Source organism: Nyctibius grandis, chromosome 30, assembly GCF_013368605.1.
Source record: "Nyctibius grandis isolate bNycGra1 chromosome 30, bNycGra1.pri, whole genome shotgun sequence".
Taxonomy (NCBI): domain Eukaryota; kingdom Metazoa; phylum Chordata; class Aves; order Nyctibiiformes; family Nyctibiidae; genus Nyctibius; species Nyctibius grandis.
The window spans coordinates 1,654,083-1,676,033 of NC_090687.1; the positions used below are offsets into that span (position 1 = coordinate 1,654,083).

At 44.7% G+C, this 21,951-nt stretch overlaps 3 protein-coding genes across 5 annotated transcripts; 1 reads left to right on the forward strand and 2 right to left on the reverse strand.

Moving 5' to 3' along the window:
* Positions 1-1,596: 1,596 nt before the first annotated feature.
* Positions 1,597-4,556, reverse strand: NDUFB6 (NADH:ubiquinone oxidoreductase subunit B6). Its single transcript, XM_068420140.1, has 4 exons — positions 4,255-4,556; positions 3,989-4,081; positions 3,343-3,387; positions 1,597-1,752 (listed from the first exon to the last, which is right to left on the reverse strand). Exons 1-4 carry the CDS (start codon positions 4,432-4,434, stop codon positions 1,684-1,686), a joined length of 387 nt encoding a protein of 128 aa, XP_068276241.1. The 5' UTR covers positions 4,435-4,556; the 3' UTR covers positions 1,597-1,683.
* A 30-nt stretch (positions 4,557-4,586) lies between these two features.
* Positions 4,587-10,015, forward strand: EEF2KMT (eukaryotic elongation factor 2 lysine methyltransferase). Of its 3 annotated transcripts, XM_068420136.1 has the most exons (8): positions 4,587-4,825; positions 4,909-4,971; positions 5,653-5,733; positions 5,978-6,079; positions 6,267-6,400; positions 7,235-7,542; positions 8,861-9,010; positions 9,507-10,015. In XM_068420136.1, exons 1-8 carry the CDS (start codon positions 4,748-4,750, stop codon positions 9,605-9,607), a joined length of 1,017 nt encoding a protein of 338 aa, XP_068276237.1. In that variant the 5' UTR covers positions 4,587-4,747; the 3' UTR covers positions 9,608-10,015. The 3 variants fall into 3 exon arrangements, with proteins under 3 accessions (XP_068276237.1, XP_068276238.1, XP_068276239.1); XM_068420137.1 differs by having other exon boundaries at positions 4,733-5,089; XM_068420138.1 differs by lacking the exon at positions 5,653-5,733 and having other exon boundaries at positions 4,733-5,089.
* A 2,082-nt stretch (positions 10,016-12,097) lies between these two features.
* On the reverse strand, positions 12,098-21,624 carry ALG1 (ALG1 chitobiosyldiphosphodolichol beta-mannosyltransferase). The gene is made up of 13 exons (XM_068420197.1): positions 21,420-21,624; positions 21,229-21,306; positions 20,483-20,586; positions 19,842-19,990; positions 19,155-19,244; positions 18,368-18,478; positions 17,463-17,584; positions 16,632-16,670; positions 15,988-16,047; positions 14,605-14,715; positions 13,506-13,620; positions 12,656-12,731; positions 12,098-12,323 (listed from the first exon to the last, which is right to left on the reverse strand). The coding sequence occupies exons 1-13, from the start codon at positions 21,622-21,624 to the stop codon at positions 12,189-12,191; spliced, it is 1,395 nt and encodes a 464-aa protein (XP_068276298.1). The 3' UTR covers positions 12,098-12,188.
* Between the last annotated feature and the right edge of the window lie 327 nt (positions 21,625-21,951).

The following is a 21,951-nucleotide window of genomic DNA, read 5'->3' on the forward strand; positions in this document are numbered from 1 at the left end:
AAAGCTGAGGCGATGCACAATACAGACTCTTTTATAGAGGAGAGAAAGCAGCTGCAGCTCTCGCCTTGTTCGCTGAAGGAACAAGGCTTGCGGGCACCCTGGGCTGCGAGAGTGGCTGGCTGTTGACCGTAGCGTGAATAACGTCGTATGGCGGCGTGAAGAGGACGGCCTCTTGTGTATCACTGGGGTGGGAGGCTGAGGAGAGGACAGGAAGAGCTAGAACCAGAGCAAGAGGAAGACGACGTCCAGGACAGGAGACTATTCCTTCTGTAGGAGCTGCAGCTATAGAACAGACTTTGCCAAGTCAGCTGCCCGGCCATCAGCAACCTCAGCAGCCATGTGTTCGTCCATCAGTATCAGAACCTGGTGCCCGTGGACAACAGAGTGGCCCTCAAGAGTGTTCCACAAGGGCAGAATGGGAGAAGGCCAGAAGGATTACAGATTTCATCAGGATTTCAGGATTTGTCTTTAGCAGAATGGGGTGGACGTCTGTCCTGGTTTGGCCCAAACCAGGCCAATTAGTCTTAGAGAAACCAAGGTCACTGCTAAATTCCTCACTGCTTACGAGTGAAGAGCTGAAAGGGGGTCGCACCTGCAGGGAGGAGCAGACAGGGCAGGTGACCCAAGACTGACCAACGAGGTATTCCATCCCATACACGTCCTTCTCACTTTCCTATTTATCACTAACCCACCGCCTCCTGGAGGTGGGGCCTAGGAGCGAGGAGCCCTCCTGTCTCCCACTGATTGGTACCAGCTTTGCCAGTTCTCCAGTTAAAAGCCTGCCGGTGTGATGGCAGGGGGAGCTACTGCATTCTCCCCTCTGCCCGTGCTGGGGGGAGCAACTCTGCCTGAGGAGGATTTCCAAGCTCTCGATCTTGGTTTTGTATATATTTGTATATATTTGATTATTTCTGTTATTATTATTATACTCTTTTTCATTATTATAGTTTATTAAAACTGTTTTAACTTTCCAACCCGTAAGTCTCTCTCCCTTTTCCCTTTCCCTTAGGGTGGGGGGGGGAGAGGGTTAACAGAAAGCGTCTGCCCCAACTTTAAACCATGACAAGTTTCCATGACCTCAGGGTAAACACTTGGCAAGCCATAGAGCATGTTGGAGAATCAAAAACTGGTTCTTCAGGCGATATGATAAAATTAATTACAAATTATTTTCGTTTGATGTCCCGACCCCAGTGGGCTTTATATCAGTACCACGGTGGCTACAGTCCTGAGATGGAAGCACACCGTCTTCCATCAGCTTTGCTTCTTTGGCATGAAGAGCTAATTGGTAAGACACACGCATTTGATGGATCAATATTATTCTTGCCAAAAAAACTACGGAACAAGGTTACTGAATGTCACGGGACATTCAGGACAGTGTCCAAACCAGGACACTGAAGTATTTACTAGGACTCGAAATGGAGAGGATGTGAAGATAACAATCACGTTGACTAATGAGTTGCCACCTACTTCACCTACATGTCTGCAATTTTACAACATCATTTTTAGAAGGCTTTTGAAGATGTTGAGTTTGCAGCAGATTGGACGTTAATTATTACAACCCCAGTGACCCAATCAGCATCCCTCATCACAGGTTGATGATTTGGCCGGGCTTCACAAGTTTTATTCTCCAGTAGAAGGAAAGCTTTATGTTATGTGTAGATGTGAGCCATCAGCCTTCAGCCATCAGTGGTGCTCATCGGGGTCTTCTTTCAGAGGTGGAATAATTTCTCCCGTCTCTAAAATTCTGTCGCCCTGATGGAATGAGAAAGGATGGTGAGCGTTCTCTCCTGCACCCAGCCTCTCCCTTCACACACCACGGTCTTTCACTTAAGCTGTACCTGTCCCCGCTTCCAGATTAAAAAAAAACAAACCACAAAACCATACTCTATTCACTCAACATTTCCTGGGATGCTGAAATAACATCACAGCCAAAGAATCCAAAATCTCTACTTGCTTTACCCCTTTCTTTCCAGCTACAGAACAGCAGCCCGAATGTTTAGAGACCACATTGTTTTAAAAATGTGTGCTGGATTCACAGCACCTTCACCACAGCACAGCTGGAGCGAGCCTCCAAGCCCAGGGCCCGCAGCCCGTGAAGAGCTGCGTAACCCCCCAAAGACCAAGCTGATGCCCGACTGCTCTTTGTCACCGCTTCGGGCACTGTCTTGGTCTACGGAGCTGACCTAACTCGAGTGAGTAATTAGGCTGAACTCAGAGGCCCACAGCTTGACCCTCCCTATGTTGCTGTGTGGTTGTTAGGGACGGAACTTGTTATAATTTTATTTTAGACAAAGCACAATTAGGCAGGTGTTATAGAATCACAGAATCACAGAACAGTTTGGGTTGGAAGGGACCTAAAGGTCACCTCGTTCCACCCCCCTGCCACGGGCAGGGACACCTTCCACCAGACCAGGTTGCTCCAAGCCCCATCCAACGTGGCCTTGAACACTGCCAGGGAGGGGGCAGCCACAGCTCCTCTGGGCAACCTGGGCCAGGGTCTCACCACCCTCACAGCAAAGAATTTCTTCCTCATATCTCATCTCAATCTCCCCTCTTTCAGTTTAAAACCGTTCCCCCTCGTCCTGTCACTCCATGCCCTTGTAAAAAGCCCCTCTCCAGCTTTCCTGTAGCCCCTTCAGGTACTGGAAGGTGCTGGTTATGCAGAAAAAGATGCAGCTGGCAGAAATAGCAGAGCTAAACTTACATGAGAATATTTGCCCGCCGACTCGCTACCCCAAACGACGAGTAACGTCTCAGAGCAGTCCAAAAACAAGTAAAGACCAAACAACCCGACACCCTCCGCTTTGTAAAGCACAGCCCAAGCTGGGGGTGGCGTGACTGACCCCTTTGGGGACACCTGAGCATGGGGGACCTTCAGGGACGCCTGGGACCGAGCTCGTGCAGCCAGAACCGACACGCTCGGCACCTAACTCCTGACAATCCCTGCTCCTGTCACTCTGTACATCAACCATCACGCTTCCACGGAGGCACTGAACACCCAACCCCCTCACAAAGACGCTGTCACTGCGCAGTGACTGGCGCTTGCCTTCCCATGAGGGAACGTCTGCGTTTGCTGCCCGGGATGGGCAGTGCTGTCAGCCAGGTACGCAAAAATTTGCCCCTAGAGAGGGAGGCAGCACTGAAACAGGGACTGTCTGCTCTGAGGACGAGATGAAAACTGCTCCAAAATGGTGACTGAGCTGCTGCAGGGCAGCCTGCCCACAGCACCGAGCTCAGCCTTCTAGAAATTCGCCCTGCACGGCTGCTGTGCTTCCCCCCAAGCCACCCCTTTTCTGTGTGTTTGACCAAGCTGGAAGATAAACCAAGGATTAACAGACTTACCGGGAATACCCGTGGATTGGACATGACAACACCGTGCGGCGTTTTCTGAAGGTGGGGGAGAGAAGAGAGGGAAGGGGAAAAGAAAAAGGAGTGTTACTCAGAAGCACAAAGGATTTCCAACATGGGGACAACGACCCTTCTAAAATACTAAGTTCAAAGCTCATTAAGCCAGGCTCTTCCCACTTGTTAAAGAAATACCTGAGGCTAATAAAATCACACCTCCCAAGAAAGACAAGGCTGTAGAAGGGGAAGGTCTGTCCCATCGTCAGTGCGTTGGCTGTTCCCCTTCCCCACACCAGCAGCTGTCTGGTTATCCCCAGGGTCACCGTTCCTCCAGGAAAGCCACAATTAAGCCACAGCTTTCGAGCTCACAGGAGGCACCATGGTCAAAGCTGGTCACTACCATAAATGATCACAAAAAAATAATTTGGGCCACCCAAGCAAGGAAAAATGAGCGATGAACAGACCATGGGTCGCCACCTTAACCTGCAGGAAACACGTAACCAGCACGTTTGTACAACCCCGTATGTGATTGCTTGTTGCATCACCCCCCTTCTACGAGAGAGCCTCTTCCAGGGTTTAACCCGGGTTCCCCTCGCTCCCCCCAAACCTCCTTCTTTGCCTTCCCTTCCGAGGCCGCACGCACCATGACGTGGTACTTCACGTAGTAGAGGATGATCCAGGCGGGGACCAGGACCCGCGTCAGGATGAAGCCGCTGCTCTCACAGACCTTGTACACCTGCGGGGCACAGGGACGAGCGTCAGGGACGGGCGTCAGGCCCGGGGGGGCGGCGGGGCCAGGCCCCGAGGGGCGGTCAGGCCCCGGCGGGCGGTCAGGCCCCGGCGGGCGGTCAGGCCCCGGGGGCGGCGGGGCCAGGCCCGTCCCGTGTCCCCCCTCCCCGCCGCGCTCACCTGCTGCCGCCAGAACCCGCCGGGCCGTAGGAAGCGCTCCCAGAAGGCGGCCACCGGCCCCAGCCGCTGCGGCGGCAGGACGGGCTCCCGCTCGGTCAGCTCCTGGTCCCGCAGCCAGCGGCGCCGCAGGGCGCGGAGCTGCTGCAGCCGCAGCTTCTCGTCCTCGCTGTAGCCGCCCATGGCGCCGCCGGCCCCGGTCCCACCTCAACCCCGGTGCGGTGCGGCCTAGCCCGGCCCTGCGCAGAAAGCGGGCGCCGTGTCCTTCGCCTCGGCGCACGGAAGTGACGTCCTCAGGGCTCACAGTGATGCGTCATCGGGGTGGGCGCTGGGGGCCGCTAGCCTGGATAGCACCAGCCCGGTAACCGCAGGAGCGCGGGTTCGAGTCCCGGCCCGGGAAGGAGGGTGCCTCGTCCTTGGGGGCTCCTCCTCTGCGGCCCCGCCCCGGGGCGGCGATCAGGCGAGGCCGGGGATCCGGCGCGGCCTGCTGCGGGCCATGGCCCAGCCGGAGCTGGGCCTTCGCTTCCAGCGCCGCTTCCTGGCGGCCCGGCAGCTCCGCTCCTTCCCGTGGCCGGTACGGCGGGGAGCGGGCGGCCGCCCTCGGGTGGCGGCGGCCGAGGGGAGGCGGAAGCCGCAGCTTTATTTGTTCTGTTTTAGGAACTTGAACAAAACCTACGGACTGCACCGGATTCCTCCCTGCTCGTGGATATTCTGCACAAGGTAAGGTGGGATAGCCTGGCGTCACGGCGGTACCCCGGGCAGCCGCGAAGGCGCGATGCCACCTCGTGTGACCAAAGCAATCGCTGTCCTGGAGTGGTTTTTGCTCACAATTACAAAGGTAAGTGACTTTGTGTCACAGTTTTCCTTTGGGCCTTCAAATTTCCTTCTCTTCCTGTTATTTAGCATCAAAATTAAGACCCATGTGCCTGAGCACACGTCATTAACGCCACGAGCAAGCCAGCCCAGCTGGTCCTGTGTCTCGGTGCTCTAAGGGTCAAGAAGGAGGTGATCCGAGTCACCGTGGGAATGCATCAACCCTTGTGGTGCTTGAACTTTGCGTGTGGACAGGAAATCGCAAATAAGCAGCTAACCAGAAAGGAGGGAAAATCAAAAGGAGGAGGAGGGCAAACTGGACTCCCTTTCCAGTCAGTTTTGCTGTTTTATTTTCTGAAAAGTGAAAAGCGCATGTGCTGCTGCAGATCTGTAAACTAACGAACTGATCAGAAACCACCCAAGTTCATTTTCTGCCTCAGCATCGCTGCTTTTAGCTACAAACTGAATCACAATGCATTGCATGACACAAAGAGCTAATTAATGGCTCCCGTGTCTTTCTCTGCCCCCTTACTGCCTCTCATAAAACCTTCTCTTGGTAACTGGTTTCAAGTGCTGTTCCTGTTTCAGACCATTCTCCACCCTCTGTGTGTAAGATATCCCCCTTCCACCAGGTATAGAAGACACTTTCTAACTGAACTCATCAAAAAGGTAGTGCTTACTGTTCATGTTGCTTGTAACTTTTTTTTTCTTGAAAATATGCCAGTTTTACATTATGGGACAAGCTGAATTATTTATATTAACAAAAAATAGCATTCAGTGTAAATATTATGGCCAATGATGTATTAACATGGGACTTCTTAATTAATACAATGATGTATTAAAATGCGTGTACGTTTTCTGTTTCATGACAAACAATTTGATACCCAACGCTGCCCTGTTGCCTTTTGCACAGCACGAATCCACAGCAGCTGAACCCCTGGATGAACTGTACGATACACTGGCAGATATTTTAAATGAAGAAGAATCTACTCACTGTTACAAAAACTACTTACTGGTAAGAATTAATGCTGGATTGTTATAAATCACTTTTAAGCATCTGAACTAAGCAATAATTGGCTTTAAAAATAACCCCCCAGAAACCCGCAGTGCTTCCTACCTTTTTCCAGGCGCTGATATTGATTGTAAACTGTAAAACCCGTTGTCTGTGCTGATCCATCTCGCTCTTCTTCTGCGTCCTCCAGCCCACGGGAGAATGTGTTACCCTCTCCGAGAGCGTGGCAGTTATCTCTGGAGGAACCACGGGGCTCGTCACATGGGATGCTGCTCTCCACCTCGCCGAATGGGCAATAGAGAACTCTGCGGTTTTTAGTAGCAGGTACCGACAGTGGCACGGACTGAATGATGGGGGAAGATATTTTCATTCATATTGTGAGTGAGCTACACAGCTGTCATTTAATAATACACAATATTTACCCCCAAAATAACTGGAATGACTACACCCTTTTGCTACTGGATAACTGCTGCTCTTGTCTGTTCTGCAACAGTCAAACTTTAATCCAGGAGAGGACTTTTAAGACAGGTTGTAAGATCAAAACCATTACACCTTGTGGTCTCACCTGCTCTGTAAAGCAGGCTGTTGAATTCCTTTCTGGCCAGTAACTTTAACGAGTGCCCTTCACTCCACGATAGGATTCATCTCACCTAACTTTAGGTGATCGATGTGCAGGTGTGCGCATCTGATCTCATCATCTCAACTCTATCAGCAGTCCAGAGGAACAAGCACTTTTGAGGAAAGATTCAGCTGAGTTAATTTAAAATATCGACCTCACACAGAAAGGATCTATGCTACTGAGGTGTCTGTTTCTCTCCACTGACTATGAAAAGAATCGGACAACCCATTTAGATGGAGACAACCACGCTGCAGAAGTCTGAAAAAGAGGTGGGAACGTATCTCATCCCCGCAGTGGAAATGCTTTGTACCATACACAAAAGCAGTATTTCAACTAATTCATTTTTATGCTTACAATTCATCTTCAGTGTTTACCAGCTCTTACAGTTATTTGAGACAAAGATTAGATTGTAGATAGTTTACTCAACAATCATTGAAATAATCTGTAACTGATTTTACCTTTAGATACACTTGGAATGTTTTGATTTCCTAACTCAATTTAGTCCTAATAAGTCCTTCGTTTACTCCATTACCCCTCAGGACAGTCCTGGAACTAGGAAGCGGGATCGGCTTCACTGGAATTGCAATCTGTAAAACCTGCACTCCCAAGAGATACATCTTTAGTGACTGCCACCGCGGTGTTCTCAAACAGCTGACAGAAAACATCCGTTTGAACGGCTTCGTCTTGGAGCCTGAAACTACTCATCATACCCAAACGGAGGCCCGAGGCCCGGAGGCAGAGGCAACAAATGACCAAAAACCAAAACTAATTGTTGCAGAACTTGACTGGGGCTCAGTGAGAGAAAAACAACTGTTGGATCTTCAACCTGACGTCATCATTGCAGCAGGTACTTTACACCTCTGGTATCGCCTCCCTGTGTGCTATGGTGCAGGAACAAGCAGGTTTGAGAGATAAACACAAAGGTATTTGTGTGCAGGACCCACTCAACCCTACTTCAGTGACCGTATCTGGAAGCGTATGACAGATCTCCCAGTTCTTTTCACCATTCTGTCTGTTTCGGGGATTCAGCAGTTGTGTACACACCACCAAAATACAAATTATTTTTCCCTTCTGCATTTTTTTTTAATCCAGAAACAGATGATAAATCTATCACTCTTATGAGCCTCGTCAATAATAATGGGCAATCTTGGTATTTTTGGAACATTTTTTGGAACTTGCCTATGTATAAATTTAGAGGGAGTTTATAAAAAATCTAATAATGGAAAATCTAGCAATAGTAACATTTCTTAGCTGTAGCTACAGGATTTTAATCCCTCATTCGGGGCTTTGCAGAGCAAAAAGTAAGAATTCAGGTGAAAAAATGACAAAATCTGCTGCCTTTGTCATCAAAGGTATCACGTGATGCATTAAATGTGCAAGTTCTATAAAATTAAATCATTGTATGTTACCTAATGCCAGCTGTGCATTAGGTTCAGAAAACGCACAAACCAGCCCAAGCTGGACTCAAGGAAAGACAATTCAAAACTGAAGGTGATTTTTATATACATCTGCTATTTGCTGTGACTAGTTCCTGCAGGACATACACTATGTTGCATCACGAGTAACGGGTACATCTGTCACTAGTACATGCACATGCCTTGACATTTCTGTGTAGTAAACAACTGCCTCGAGTATCAGTCCTGAACACAAGACCGGCACGTTTCAGAATCACGCTGCTAATTAGCAAGGCTGACATTTTGTACGCCCTAGGGATCAGTCTTGCCTTGCATCACTGTTTCTGCTCTCAAGGCAATTATTCGAGATGAAAACCGCTGCAGTTCACATCAAGTCTTTTGCAATCAGCCTCTGAAATACAGAGTTTTAATGATGCAGCTTTGTTCTGCTAAGAACAGTCATAACAGAGAGTAACAACGCTCCACTTTGTCTCCCTTAAGAGGGGCTTAAACACAGTATCTGGCAATCCATTTACAAAAAGGAGCACTGATTTTTTTAGTGATTTTGGACTGATATTAGAGATGAGGGTGACAGGACATCACATGTAAAATAGAGGCTTTTTCTAAGATCTCTTCTTGGGAATTTTTAACCCCTGAATACAAAAATCATATTCTCCTGCAAAGTGAATATTTTATATTTTTGTTTTGTAGTTTTCATTCTGCTTCTTGCTCAATTCTCAATAAATATTGAATGTTTTCCTTTTTGTTCAGATGTGGTGTATGACCCAGAGATAACTTCAGCCCTTGTTGGTATGCTACAAAAACTCTCCGCTCTCAGAGCAGATGGAAAACCTCCTGAGGTCTACATTGCTCTCACAATTCGTAATCCAGACACGTATCACCTGTTCCAGGCTGAACTTGGTAGGTGCCTTTTTTCATCAAGTGTATGAATAGTTTTGGCCTCTTTCCCCATTATTTAATCTGTAGCAGAGATAAACAAGAGCATGTTTTGGTGACGGGTATTGTCCAATAGTGAGATTCTTATCCTAGAGCTGGATTTAAGAGCAGTCTGCTTAAGAGCAGCAACTTTTCCACATGGATTTGATCAGGAGATGGGAACTTGGCTTTTTGCTACGTCCTATCACAACCCTCATCTCAAGTTGGCACCTTAACAAATGGATTTCAAGTGTGGTGGCAACAGGAAACTAAAAAAGGGTTAAGTTTAAAGGAGGAAAACCATCTGCTGAGTGCACAGCACGAGCACACCTGTTAATTTTAAAAATTCCATACTCAGAAGCATTCGCCTGTAGCTTGCTTTAACAGCGTGCTAAAGATCTCTTCTTACAGAGCTTGACAGGTAACTCTGGCTCTTCATTTTATTAAGCAGAAATGTGATTCCCAGTGTTTCTCTTTACAGATAAAGTTGGGATCGGATGGCAGATTATTCCAGCCCACAGCAACGGTATTTTTCTCTATGATGTGCAGCCAAACGTAACTATTCTACAGCTCTTTATATAGACTTGGCAAATATGACACAATAAGAATTTTCAGAGCAACAGGAGCTCTCTCATCCTTGCAACAAGATTATCTGCAATTCTAGAAACGTACGTGAGAGGCACTGAGGATACAGCTGTGTGCACAGACTGTTGTCAAAGTGGGTTAGGTTTCTTCCTGTAATTGTCAGCATGCAAGTGAGCAGCTACCCCTGAAAAGCATCTGTGAACCTCAAGCAACAGGAAAAAAGCAGCCCTAATTGTCCTGCACTTTGATTGTAAAGACAGCAGAATTGAACTGTATTTTTTTTTAACTGTGTTTTGATTTGTAAATAATGGAGGCACATCTGCAGGATCACAAGCTGAGTATCGCACACTGACAAGGGAGCAAACCATGTTTCATAGTAATAAATATTTTTTAATATTAAAACCAGCTGTTATTGTCTGCTCTTTTTTTTAGACTTGTCAGTATATACTTGCTGTATGGGTCATCTTAAAAATTAATCATGAGTAATGCCTACAGTGAATATAGTAGATAGTGTAAGAGGAGGTTATAGGCTCTGCTCTACGTCAGGTGCATCTTTATTCTGCAGTGATGCCAAAAATCAGAATTTGATTCACGTTTCTCTCACACAAGGACTGTCACCTTCACGACTAGCTCTTGGGAAGCCATCCTCTGAGACTGGCCAGAAAATACAACAAGAATCATACTGTGTAGCAGTTCTCTACATATACTCAAGCAGGAAGAATTTAGCTCACCTTCTTTGAAACTCCATAATCCATTAATCAGTTTCCTGTTGGACAGTATTGGTCCTGAAGCAGAAAATCAAACGTCTTGCTCTTTCTCCTCTTCTGACTTCCTTTTCTGTACCTTGTTTTAAAAGCTACTTCAAAGAAAATGAACAAATATTTTCGCCTCCTCCTTCTGTAGTAACAGATGGTAAATAACTTGAAACGTGAAGAATCCTCTTACTCTGCCAGTTGGAGGAGGCCATGACTGCTCATATTAAGTTGGATCTACAGAAGGAACCCCGCAACGCTTTGGTTGAGAATTTTTGGATGTAAAAAAATTATTATAGGAAGATGAAACCTCTCTAAAGCTTTCGGCATTACTGTTTAATGAGAAAAGTGCCTAATTTACCTCCATGTGCACATCAATGGCTAAAGGGGAATGGCCATACTACTGGACAGAATTTTGCTTAAAACCAGAAAAAAATAATTAAAAAAAAATCAGCAAATAAATCTTTATGGATCATTTTTCAGCCAATAAACTAGTGAAATTGCCAAAGCCCTGCAGTAAGCAGCTTGGACTCTTTCCACCTTCCCACCAGTGGAACCAAATCATTGTCAATGCTCTTTTTTCAAAAGAGTGTTTACTGTAACCACGGTGCAGAACAGGAAAGGCAAGATTAGCAGATGGCTGTCAAGCCTGACAAAAGCAGATATTAAGGATTACTCATTAAGCAGGTTTAAAAATGCTGGTGCAGAACCTACCACTGAACTAGGAGCTCTGAGTGTCAATGCAAGCCATAACCCCATGATAAAACCAAGCACATTTATTCCTTTAATGACATAGCTATTTTATAAAGAATCTAAAAGGTGGTGAAAAAAAGCTTCTTGTAAGCATTAGGTCTGCATACAAATACTGATATTAACAATAAAAAAAAAAGATGAAGGGCAAACCTGAGTGAGCAGTCAGAAAGCGAAGTGCCCTTTTATTAAGTTATACATACTTTAATAACCTGGCTTGGTTTTATTTTTTCCCTTTTCATGTGTTAAAATTGGGATAAATTTCATGTTCTTTCTCAAGGCAACAGGCACATTCCCTTCAGTGTACAAGGACACTGCTCACTGAAAGGCGTGTTTTCCTTTAAGTGTTCAATAAAGCTGTCACATACCAGTAGCTGTCCTTTCATATTCTTGCACACACTGTAAAAAGGAAAACAACTTTGAAACTACATGGTTCTGCCTCAATAAAATCTTACAAGAGGATAGTCAGTGCTTGTCTAAGGAAGACTAGCCAAGAATATTGATTAGTTGAAAAAATAAAACCCCACTGTATCCTCAGTTCAAATAAAACAATTCAAATAAAAGGCATCTCTCATTTGCAAGAAAAAAAATATCCAATTCACCTGCTAAAGTGCATATTGTACAACAGGTATAACTGGTAATAGTTTATATATGTATTTAAGTATGTCCACTAAAACGGGACCTTTAAGCAGCACAGGTAACAGATTTTGCACGTATGAGTTCCCAGAGTAACTAACCCTCCCTCCCGCTTTCTGAAGCTTCATCCCAAGCGGTGAGGAAGGAAAGGCAGTCCAGGCAGCAAGGCTCAGGCTCTTCAGCGCAGGAAACCTTGTCTTCCCTCAAGGCTGACACCGTTGGCACACAACAAACAGCCTCGACTGCACCTTCAGCACTACTCTCGCTCACACGAGAAGCTCAAATTGTAAAGGAAAAGGTGTGTCCAAACACTTGTCTCAAGGTGAGGTAGTTAAAAACTGCAACTATAGAAAATATAAAGTGTTTATTCACTATTTATTAAATCTATGCAGCTCCAGGACTGGATTAGCTCTTTTGACACCCTCCTCCCCCACAAAACATCATTCACTCTGCCCAAGCAAAGGCAGAACAGTCTGGTCCCAACTCTCATCCCAGCGCAGCTGCCTGGATGCACGGAGGTTTTTTCTGAAGTTGTGAAGTTTGCCTTCCAGGGTAGGAAATCCCAAGAAAAGCATCTGTAAGTTAAAAAAGGAAAAACATAGAAAAATACCATCATAGTACATTTTCAGCTCATTCTATCCTCCCCAATGTTAACCTCAACTTCAATGCTGCAGTAAGAGAGCGCTCTTTGGTCTGGCCCTATAAACAGTGTACAATGACAATATTTAAAATGTTCTCGCCAGCTTCAGATTCATATTCAAATAGAAGTGAGGCCAATAACATCCACCAGGCAAAGCAATATCTTCTGAGAATGCAAAATACAGCTGATAGATATGAAAAGGTGGCTCACATGGTAGCACCTTTGAGGTTACAGCTACTGGGAAAGAAAAATCAGTCAAGCCTTTACCTTTAGTTGTTCTGCAAGTTCATTCGAGTCCCTGAATATCAGACCATTTTCATTGTGTTTCACAAGTTCATGTAAACTGTGAACAAAAGTCATAGAAGAAAACGTGAGACAAAAAGCAGCCAGTGGGACACACACATTTCAAAAGTTGCCCAGTGACATCCGAAGAGACCACATTAGGGTATCTGTAACATTATGATCCTGGATGTCTAGAGATGAGCTTCATACCTGACAAAATGGAATGAAGGTGGCAGTTTTAAAGGTTTAAATTTAAAGATTGTTTCTCCCTTCTATGCCAGACTATCTAAATGTACCATTGCAGCACAAAAGGGGCCTCACTCTCTGTGCCACTCATCTGGACACGTGTTACAAATCAGGGCAATAATCTACTTGAAAATTTACCCACAAGGGCAATTTGTCCATGATCCAGTTCATGAGACCTTCACAAAGAATGTAGCTTTATTTATAAAAGCTACTGTTTCCCCAACGGACTGTAAATTCTAAGGCTGACTATGCCTACACTCACCCCTTCACAGAACACAGACATGTCTATGCAGAAGGAAGCTTTTTTCCTACATTGTTTATGGAAACAAAGGATTACAGGGTAGGTTTTTAAGGCAATTGGTTGCATTAAACGCTCCCAACTTTGTAGTAACTAGTGTTAATTTTTTTTAGCTTAAAATAAAACCACCTTGATTTCTAACTTATGTTATTGAATTAAAAAAGAAGTTATTATGGCATAATACTGGAATCTCATTTGATGCATGCAGAAGCTGTTAAACTCTTGCTTTGTAAGAATACTGTTTTATATGACCCACTTAAAACTGCTGTATCAGAATAAGCAAGCTCTTACCATTCAAAATATATTGCACACACAGGTAAACAACAGCCAAACATATCAACCACCTTCATGGGTAAATCCAGACCACTAGATGATTTATGGAGACACACCCCCAGGTCTGCTGAGCCTGAAAAGCAAACAAAACAGACAAAAGGCTGAATTGTTTGAAAGCAGCTCTTTTAGTCTTACTGTAAACCTTTCTGTTTATGTACTTCTTCGGGTGATGCAAGCTAAACATAAGCTACCTTCAACACCATCCAGACTGACTCAATTTCAAGCACTCAGGGAAAAAAAAAAAGTGCAATATATTTTGTTACTAAAATTAGTCAGGCTTTAGAAGCATCATCAGGCGAGTGCATATTAAATTTAAGGGAATTTTAAAATTTGACACATCTTAAAACAGCCTTTCTGCCTCTTAATCTGCTAAGAATGGGTAAGTGCAGAGGAAAACTCCATCACAATCCAGCCAGGATATGCTACGTGGCTCACTAGTGACCTCCTCCAGCTCAAGTGATTTCAAAATAGAGAAGTTACAGCACGATTTTATAGACATTATATTCACTAGTTAAAAAGTACCAAATAAACAGTGTTTTACAGGCACATAAATTGGCAGGCTCTAACCCTGCAGAATGCAGATAAGGTGAATATATATTTAACTACTTTATTAAGCTTACTCACACTTTATGCTAATACAATGAACATGCTGAGGGAATACTATTCCAAGGACACATTAATTTAGGATTTCAGCTACTTTTGGTTGCTCAGCCAAAAACTTTATGATTTCATTTACTGAAGTGACCCTGAAAGTAAGCTGGCACATGCACAGGCACACTGTATTTCAGCATAGTAAGAAGAAATGAAGAGTACAAAGAACAGGCTAAAACAGCAACCTACTTCTCGGGATAACAGTGAAAAACTGTAGTTAGGGAAATTTAGCAATTTTGCTGGCCTGACTCAAAACCACCAATCATATACGTGTCCACCATCACTAACCAGCAACTTTGTTTACCATATTCTACCAGCTTCCGTGCAAAATCTGTATCAGCTCCCTGCAAATCTGCTAAATTGTTCTTCACACATTCTCAAGCCTCTTTCATTATCTACTATTTACCAAGCAAAAGAGGGTAATCCTCAGCTTCAAGCCAGGGTGTACAGATCTGGATGTGTTTAAAGTGCAGTTCATTTATCAGGCCGTTGTAGTAGTCTTTTAGGGGTCCTTTACCTGTTTAAAACAGGAAAAAATATATATAGTAGTATCTTTTAATCAAAATGACTGAAAATAGTGTGGTCTGTGCATCTTACTGTACAGCTGACAAACTCCTGTTGTATCAGGTACATCAAAAGGATACCACACACAATCCCCAAAACACATGTAAAAGACTAAGGCCCCTTGAAAGCAACGCAAACCTCGACTTCTTGTTTACTCAATATTCAGAAGAGCCTGCCATCAATATCCCCCAGTCTCGACCTGCATTTTGTCTACAGCCATAACATAACCAAGTAACTATGACAAATTTCATCAGCACAACTGGCCCTTCAAAAATCACATAAGTTTTAGTTTGCTCTTAATGAGAAAGTTAACCAATCAGCATTCATTCTGTCTACACCACTTTTTGGCAAAACCTTGTTTGATAAGTAGGTCCTCTTTCCCAGCACTAAATCCAGAGGAGGGCAACTAAACTGGTGAAGGGTCTGGAGGGTCTGACCTACGAAGAACGGCTGAGGGAGCTGGGGGTGTTTAGCCTGGAGAAGAGGAGGCTCAGAGGTGACCTTAGTGCAGTCTACAACTACCTGAAGGGAGGTTGTAGTGACGTGGGAGTCGGCCTCTTCTCCCAGGCAACCAGCGATAGGACAAGAGGACACAGCCTCAAGCTTGGCCAGGGGAGGTTCAGGCTGGACATTAGGAAGCATTTCTTCTCAGCAAGGGTCATTAGCCATTGGAAGGGACTGCCCAGGGAGGTGGTGGAGTCACCATCTCTGGAGGGGTTTAAGAAAAGCCTGGACATGGCACTTAGTGCCCTGGTCTAGTTGACAGGGTGGTGTCAGGGCAACGGTTGGACTCGATGATCCCAGAGGGCTCTTCCACCCTCATTGATTCTGTGATTCTATGATTCTGTGAAATAAAAACCTTTCTGCTTAACGCTCCAAACATCACATTTTAAGTTTCTTTTGCTGCAGCGTCTCAACGTTGAGCTTAAATTCTTTTGAACGCGGAGTAATGCACAGCTGTACTAGGCAGGCAGGCTGAGAGCTTCTCCTCTGTGGAGATGTGCCATGATTACATGGCTGTGACAGTCCAAGTACAACTCACTACTCTTATAACCAGACAGAAAGACAACAGTCCCTCCTCTCTCTTCACCATCAACAGAAGAGTCAGCACAGAACAAAAGTGAAAATGAAGTCTTCTGTATTAGCACTGAAAGAACTGCAATGTTTTATTACTTTTATTTTTTATTACTTTTATTATTTTTTATTTTATTTAATTAACTATTACCTGTTATCACACATACTAGAGGCGGAAGCTCGACTCCTTCGTGGATATACCGCTCATAATCTGGAGAAGGTAAAAAACTGTTTAGAGTTGAAAAATATATGGATGCCTGGTTTAAGAATGGTCACAGTGTATTAATCGTTCAGCTTCCTACTTCAAGTAATTTCTTTACAAGCATATACCTAGGAAAATAGTAACTTAAGCAATGTTAAAACTGACAAACCTCTATAGAAATTAACCACGGTCTCTTTAAAATGCACTATTCATAAAGCATTTATTCTACGTCACTGTATCAGCTGTTTCAATATATCAGTTTAGAAACTGCAGCTGCCAAGTCTACAAAATAAGACTATGGGTATTCCCTTCCCTATTATCAGATGCCTGTGGAGTGTGTATGTAATAGCTTAGAAAATAAAACTGCCATTTACAAGCTAGTTAGAAATGTAATTCTCCCCGACAACTACTCTAATTGAATCCAGATGTTACACTTCTGTATTTCAACTCCTACTCTTAAACCACTAATTAATCAAATGTACGTGCATTTTCACTTGCATACGGAAGCACTGTTCTTCAGCAAAACCCTTCGTAACTGTCCAGCATACCACCATTCCCCTTTGACTAGGTGAGATGAGTTCCTTCATACCTACCTTCCAAAGCTTTTAAAAGGACTGAAAAGTCTTCGTCCTCTGAAAGAGAAGGTTTTATTAGTGACATTTGTATTGCTATCATTTATAATTACTGTCTTTAAATAACAGTCAAGATTTTCTTCACCTTCACCTACAGGATTAAAGTATGGACCGTGCTTTTCCCATTAAAAACCTGCTGGAACTATTTCAATAAATAAAAGTCTATAACCACATACAGTGCCTATTTGCCCCCCTTACTGGCAACATGGCAGATGAACAAGCCACAAATACTGCACAACCTCAAAGCTACCAAGTTAAAATTTTCTAGTTTCTAAAGCTACAGAATTAAGTGTAGAACTTGCCCTGTTAATTCAAAGGTACAGACAACTCTGCCCATGGTTACTAGCAATGGATTTGTTTCCATTCTCTGTTCCCTTTTTCATACAGAGAAATAAAAAGGGAGAAAATTATGTAATAGACATTATCAGAAATAAAGGAGTAAATATTTTAGTTTATTAATCCATTTCACACCACCATGCAAGACAGTATGCCTAGAATGACAGTTAAAAAAAGAAGTAGGAAATCATTCTTGAAGCTGAGCCTCAAGACTGTTGCTCTATAATTACAATATAACTTTAAAAATCATTCTTTTTAACCACTGAGGTGTATCATACACAACTTGTCTTTAAATTCTTCCAGCCAAATGAAGGAAAAAAGTAACTTTGCCACTGATGATGTAACATGCCTCTATAGCATGGCAAGCATCAAGTGTGAGGAAGTATACATAGCCGTCGTTTTATCTTTTATTAAACAGTGGTTAAATATTAAAAATAAAACTATTTGTTTCCAAACCTGTCCAGCTTGTGCTGCTGATGAGAAGAGCTGGCCGTCCTCTGGTTTTTCTCACCTGTCCAGTTTTTTCATCCATTTCTGTAAAGGCAGACCTCTCAGCATTCGAGCTGACAGACTCTGTACTATGGAAACAGAATTTTCTGAGTATGGACCACACGAACGCAGCCAACAATCACAGGAGGAAACGCTACGCTTAACTGGCATGAATTTCCACACACTGTTTCTGAGCTGCAGAGATACGTTATCATAGGAGAGACCAGCTGAGAAAATAGCCTCTCTTTTCAGCTCTGTCTCAAACATACAGCACAACATGGAAGCCAAGAGCACATTTATTCAATTAAACGCAGAACCTGTAATTCTCTGGTGGGCATTTCCTAAAAGAAACTGCTACATGCTATGGCTTTCACTTCTTTTTCAAGCATTAGTTTGATAAAGTAACTCCCTGTCAAAGCTATCTACTATAGGAGACACCCTGCACATAGCCAGAGTTTAACACTTAGAGCAAGCTCTTGAAAGCTCTCCACAGTAAGTGAAAGGAAGGGCTGCTATTAACGAAGCATCCAGTCACTGTCATCTGCTTCAGTGGGAACCAGACAACTGCCGAGTTGCACCCTAGAGAAATTCTATTAAAGTTCCCTTCAGTACTGACGCCAACTTCACTTTTAAAAATAAAACATTTCTATTATTTCACACACCAAGCATTCTGTTATCACAGTTCAATAATTTCACTCATTCTGGCCTCTCCTAGTGACAATTAAGCTAACTTGCACAGCATCAGCTGCTGCTAAGAGCACATAGAGACCACTCTGCCTGCTGATGTCCAGTAACTTGTGACCTCATGCTAAAGTATTTCTGGTAACTAAGTGCAGTTAAGGACTGTAACTGCATCCTTTACTTACACGTACCGTGGTTTAAAAGGCTCATAGTCTTTGGCAAGCTTCATGTACAACTGATGCTGAAGTTCTAATGGTGTTTCCTTAAAATAAGAAGCTGGCTTGTCATACAGCGTTACTGCCCTGTAATGACATAAATTCACAAGTTAAATAAAAAACAGATGTAACAAAGCGTACATGGTACAGTGACAGGCTACAACAATGTAATGCAGAAAGTAATTAAGCAAATCAACACAGCAAAATAATTAAGTTTTTGACTCTCACAACTTTCCGTATTCCTGAAGTTTGCTGGAATACACCAAGGTGGACATGTTAAGCCTGTAATAAAGGACCCCTTTCTTGTGTGCATATTCAAGGGGTGTAATGCAACCCTGTAACAACTGCAGACATCACTGGCCTGATTTTTAAACTTACTTCATAACTGTTCCTGAGCAACTTTGATCTTAAAGCCTTCTGACTGCAAAAGAAAAATTTGCAGGGCAGGCTAATTGCCAAAAACCGCAGTGACATCTTCTGCCTCATCCCAGTTCTAGAGGCAGCTTCATAGCAAACTTCTGTTAACACCCAGACTGCCACCCTCGAGTCAGCGGGGTGTTAATTATGAAGGGTAATGAGGATTCTTCAATGCCCACACTCCACTAGCTCATTACAAAACTGAGCTACTGTGTTTCAGTGGTGACGGATGGGCTCGGGAAAGTTGCTTTTGTAAGATTCCTCCAAACCCAGAATCAGCAGGGATATGTTCGTTCATTTTACTTTGCATACACACCTACTAATTTCTTAAAGGCAGGCGACTTACTTGATGTTGCAATTCACCCACAGATCTTCTTTCATTGCATTAGTGACACACAAGTTATAGTCTGACAAACGCCCAAAAAGCTTTTCATACCTGACAAAAATTAAATCTTAGTTAGAAACCATACGCAGGCAATCACGTCAGCCAAACAATAACTGCCCGCCAGTGCCCATGTTAATTAAAGTCCAAACAAAACCAAAAGGAGCCCAACTGCCCCCAGTAACTGAAATTTAATTACCAATTATTGATTGACTCCTTGTACTGAAGCAGTATCAGTTTATGAGAAGGGATAGAGGATAAGGGAGTCGTGCTGTAAGACCATCACACTCAAAAGCCTTCAAAGCCTTTATCTACACGTAACCAATTAGATTCAGCAAGAAACAGACCTTTAAAGATGAGCTGGGAATGTAAAGCAGCATTAGAGAACAAAAAAATCCAGTACATATAAAGTCATTCCAATAACAGGTCAAAGTTTGCATATGCACATAAAAGCAACCTGCCTACTTCATCAATCGCCTCCCTCCGTGTTTAACAAAGGCGTTCTGCAGAACGTGCCTTCTGAAATACAAAGCAGTTTCACACAGAAGGAAACAGCCCTTCGCTAATTATATTCTCCCCACTGGTTTCCATTCTTCTGAATTCTGCAAAGGTACCTAATTTATAAAGAGGAGACGAAATTACTGTACAAACCATTTTGCAATTTGTACTAGCGGGTGATTTCTTCCGTGACTCAGACTCATTATAGTATATCCATAGTTGTGCCAATCAATTATCAGTTTGCTTCTCCAGAAGAGACACACTACCCAGGCAACAGCTATACTGGGTAAGCCTGGAGGATTCTGTTTAATAAATAAAACAAATAAAAATAGCATAAGACTGTGATCAAGTGACAAACACTAAGCAACTACCAGAAAAAGAAAATCAAACGATTGAAATTACATTGCTTTAAAGGATGTTAAAGAACAGAGACATTTCTGTATCCACCAGCTATAGAACTGCCAGTTTCTGGCAAGCACTTCAAATTTTACCATTGGATCAGGATCAAAATTCCCCTCCAATAAACACACAAACATTTCTGTTAAGATTTATTCTTTACTACTATGCATGCCAATGAAGCTAGAAAGCTCAACAATTAACAGGAAGAACAAATGTGAGTTACTAACAGAAAAACCAAAGTTTAGAGCCAAATAATTAGTCTGATACAGGTTTACACCATTGATTAGGCCAGTTTTAGCTCTCAAATAATTAGAATAATGTCTGAGACTGCTGAAAATGCCCTGTAATGTAATACTATTTATTTTTATTAATATTAGTCCCAACACAAAACATACCTGAAGAAGAATATAGGATGGCTGATCTATCTTCAGCATTGTGTACAGCAATTGTAGTGTTTGCACAACGACTTTTACGACATACTGGAAAAGCTTCGGACCAACTGCAAAACAAGAGAAAACCCAGTTAAGAATATTACATCTCTCTGGACAGAAATGTGCACATCATAACAGAACCAGCCATCTCTGCAGAGAAAGGTTTAAATAACGGTGCTCTGTAAAAATGGAAACCTGTTTTTAGACAAACATCTCACAAAGATGAACTAAGATTTGGTCAATTATGTACTCAAGTTAAAACAGAGCTTCCTTAACTCTCCTGCAATGTCTTTCACACACAACAGAATAAAACTATGCTATAGGCTTTGTCCCTACAAACTCCCGTTCTGTGTTTTGTATAGAAAGAAGTCAGGGTACACATGGAGAAACAAACACAGGTGGGGAAAAAAACAAAAAAAAGGGAAAAATTAAAAATATTTCCCCGTTTCACCGTGCATGTAACTGCATTAAAGTGCTCCGACACCCCAGAGGCAAGTGTTCAGCACAGGCAGGGAGGCCCTGCAGGCTCTGCGTGCCCCCGGGTTATTTATTTGTGCACATAAATCTCGTTTTCCCTTTACTTCTGCTCCCGCCGCCCCCCTCCCTACACAAGGGCCCCCACAGCCACGCTCCGGAGCCCCGGCCCGGCCCTGCCGCCCCGGGCCGAGGGCGCCCGGCGGGGCCGGGAGCCGGCGCCGTCCCGCACCCACCTCGCAGCCCCCGCAGCTCCGCCACGGGCACCAGCCGGATCCTCCCGCTCCGCAGCACGTCGCCGTGCGGCCTGCTCTCTGCCAGGGGGGAGAGGCCCGTCAGGGGAGCGACCCGCGCGCACCGCCCCGGCCCCAGCCCGGGCGCCGGCCCGTGATGGGGGGGAAGGAGCCGCCCGCCCGCCCTCACTCACGGAGGTAGCCCAGCAGCGTGACGCCGCGTCCGTGCCGGGCCAGCGACAGCGCGTGGTACTGCATCCGCGGGCTGCGGCCCAGGTCGCCCAGCACCGCCACGCACACCCGCCCCGCGCCGCCCGCCGCCGCCGCCCGCCGCCACAGCAGCGCCGCCAGCCCCAGCGCGCCCAGCGCCAGCAGCGCCGCGGCGCCGCCCGCCGCCATCTTGGGGCGCCGGCGGCGGGAAGCGGTGGGGCGCCCCCTGGCGGCGCTGAGGGGACCCGGCCTCGCCCGGGCTCGGCGGGCGGAGCAGTGACAGGGTCCAGGCTAAAATCGCTTTAAAAAATGGTTGTGGGGAGGGAAAGCGGTCACTACAGGAGGCTCCAAAGCTCTGTAATTTTAAAATGAGTTAGTGGTGGTAGGCGAAATGCATTTTCTATCCGCAGGGTACGTGGAAGGAGCCCTCAGACCATGATGACGTGCTCAGCATGCCCGAGCTGGCAGCTTGGTGAAGGAGTTGTCTTCTCTGACTGAAAAAGTGACGCGTTCTCT

Bases quoted from the DNA above. Each gene is read 5' to 3' on its own strand.
- NDUFB6 (XM_068420140.1), bottom strand. From the start codon at position 4,434: ATGGGCGGCTACAGCGAGGACGAGAAGCTGCGGCTGCAGCAGCTCCGC. The intron at 3,388-3,988 runs GTGCGTGCGGCC...CCCCACCTTCAG, and splicing joins ACGTGAAGTACCACGTCATG to AAAACGCCGCACGGTGTTGT. The intron at 1,753-3,342 runs GTAAGTCTGTTA...TCATTCCATCAG, and splicing joins CCAATCCACGGGTATTCCCG to GGCGACAGAATTTTAGAGAC.
- ALG1 (XM_068420197.1), bottom strand. From the start codon at position 21,624: ATGGCGGCGGGCGGCGCCGCGGCGCTGCTGGCGCTGGGCGCGCTGGGG. The intron at 20,587-21,228 runs GTGGGTGCGGGA...CTTGTTTTGCAG, and splicing joins GGAGCTGCGGGGGCTGCGAG to TTGGTCCGAAGCTTTTCCAG. The intron at 12,732-13,505 runs GTAAGAGCTTGC...TTTTGTTCACAG, and splicing joins TGTGCAATATATTTTGAATG to TTTACATGAACTTGTGAAAC.
- EEF2KMT (XM_068420136.1), top strand. From the start codon at position 4,748: ATGGCCCAGCCGGAGCTGGGCCTTCGCTTCCAGCGCCGCTTCCTGGCG. The intron at 5,734-5,977 runs GTAGTGCTTACT...CCTTTTGCACAG, and splicing joins TAACTGAACTCATCAAAAAG to CACGAATCCACAGCAGCTGA. The intron at 6,401-7,234 runs GTACCGACAGTG...ATTACCCCTCAG, and splicing joins TCTGCGGTTTTTAGTAGCAG to GACAGTCCTGGAACTAGGAA.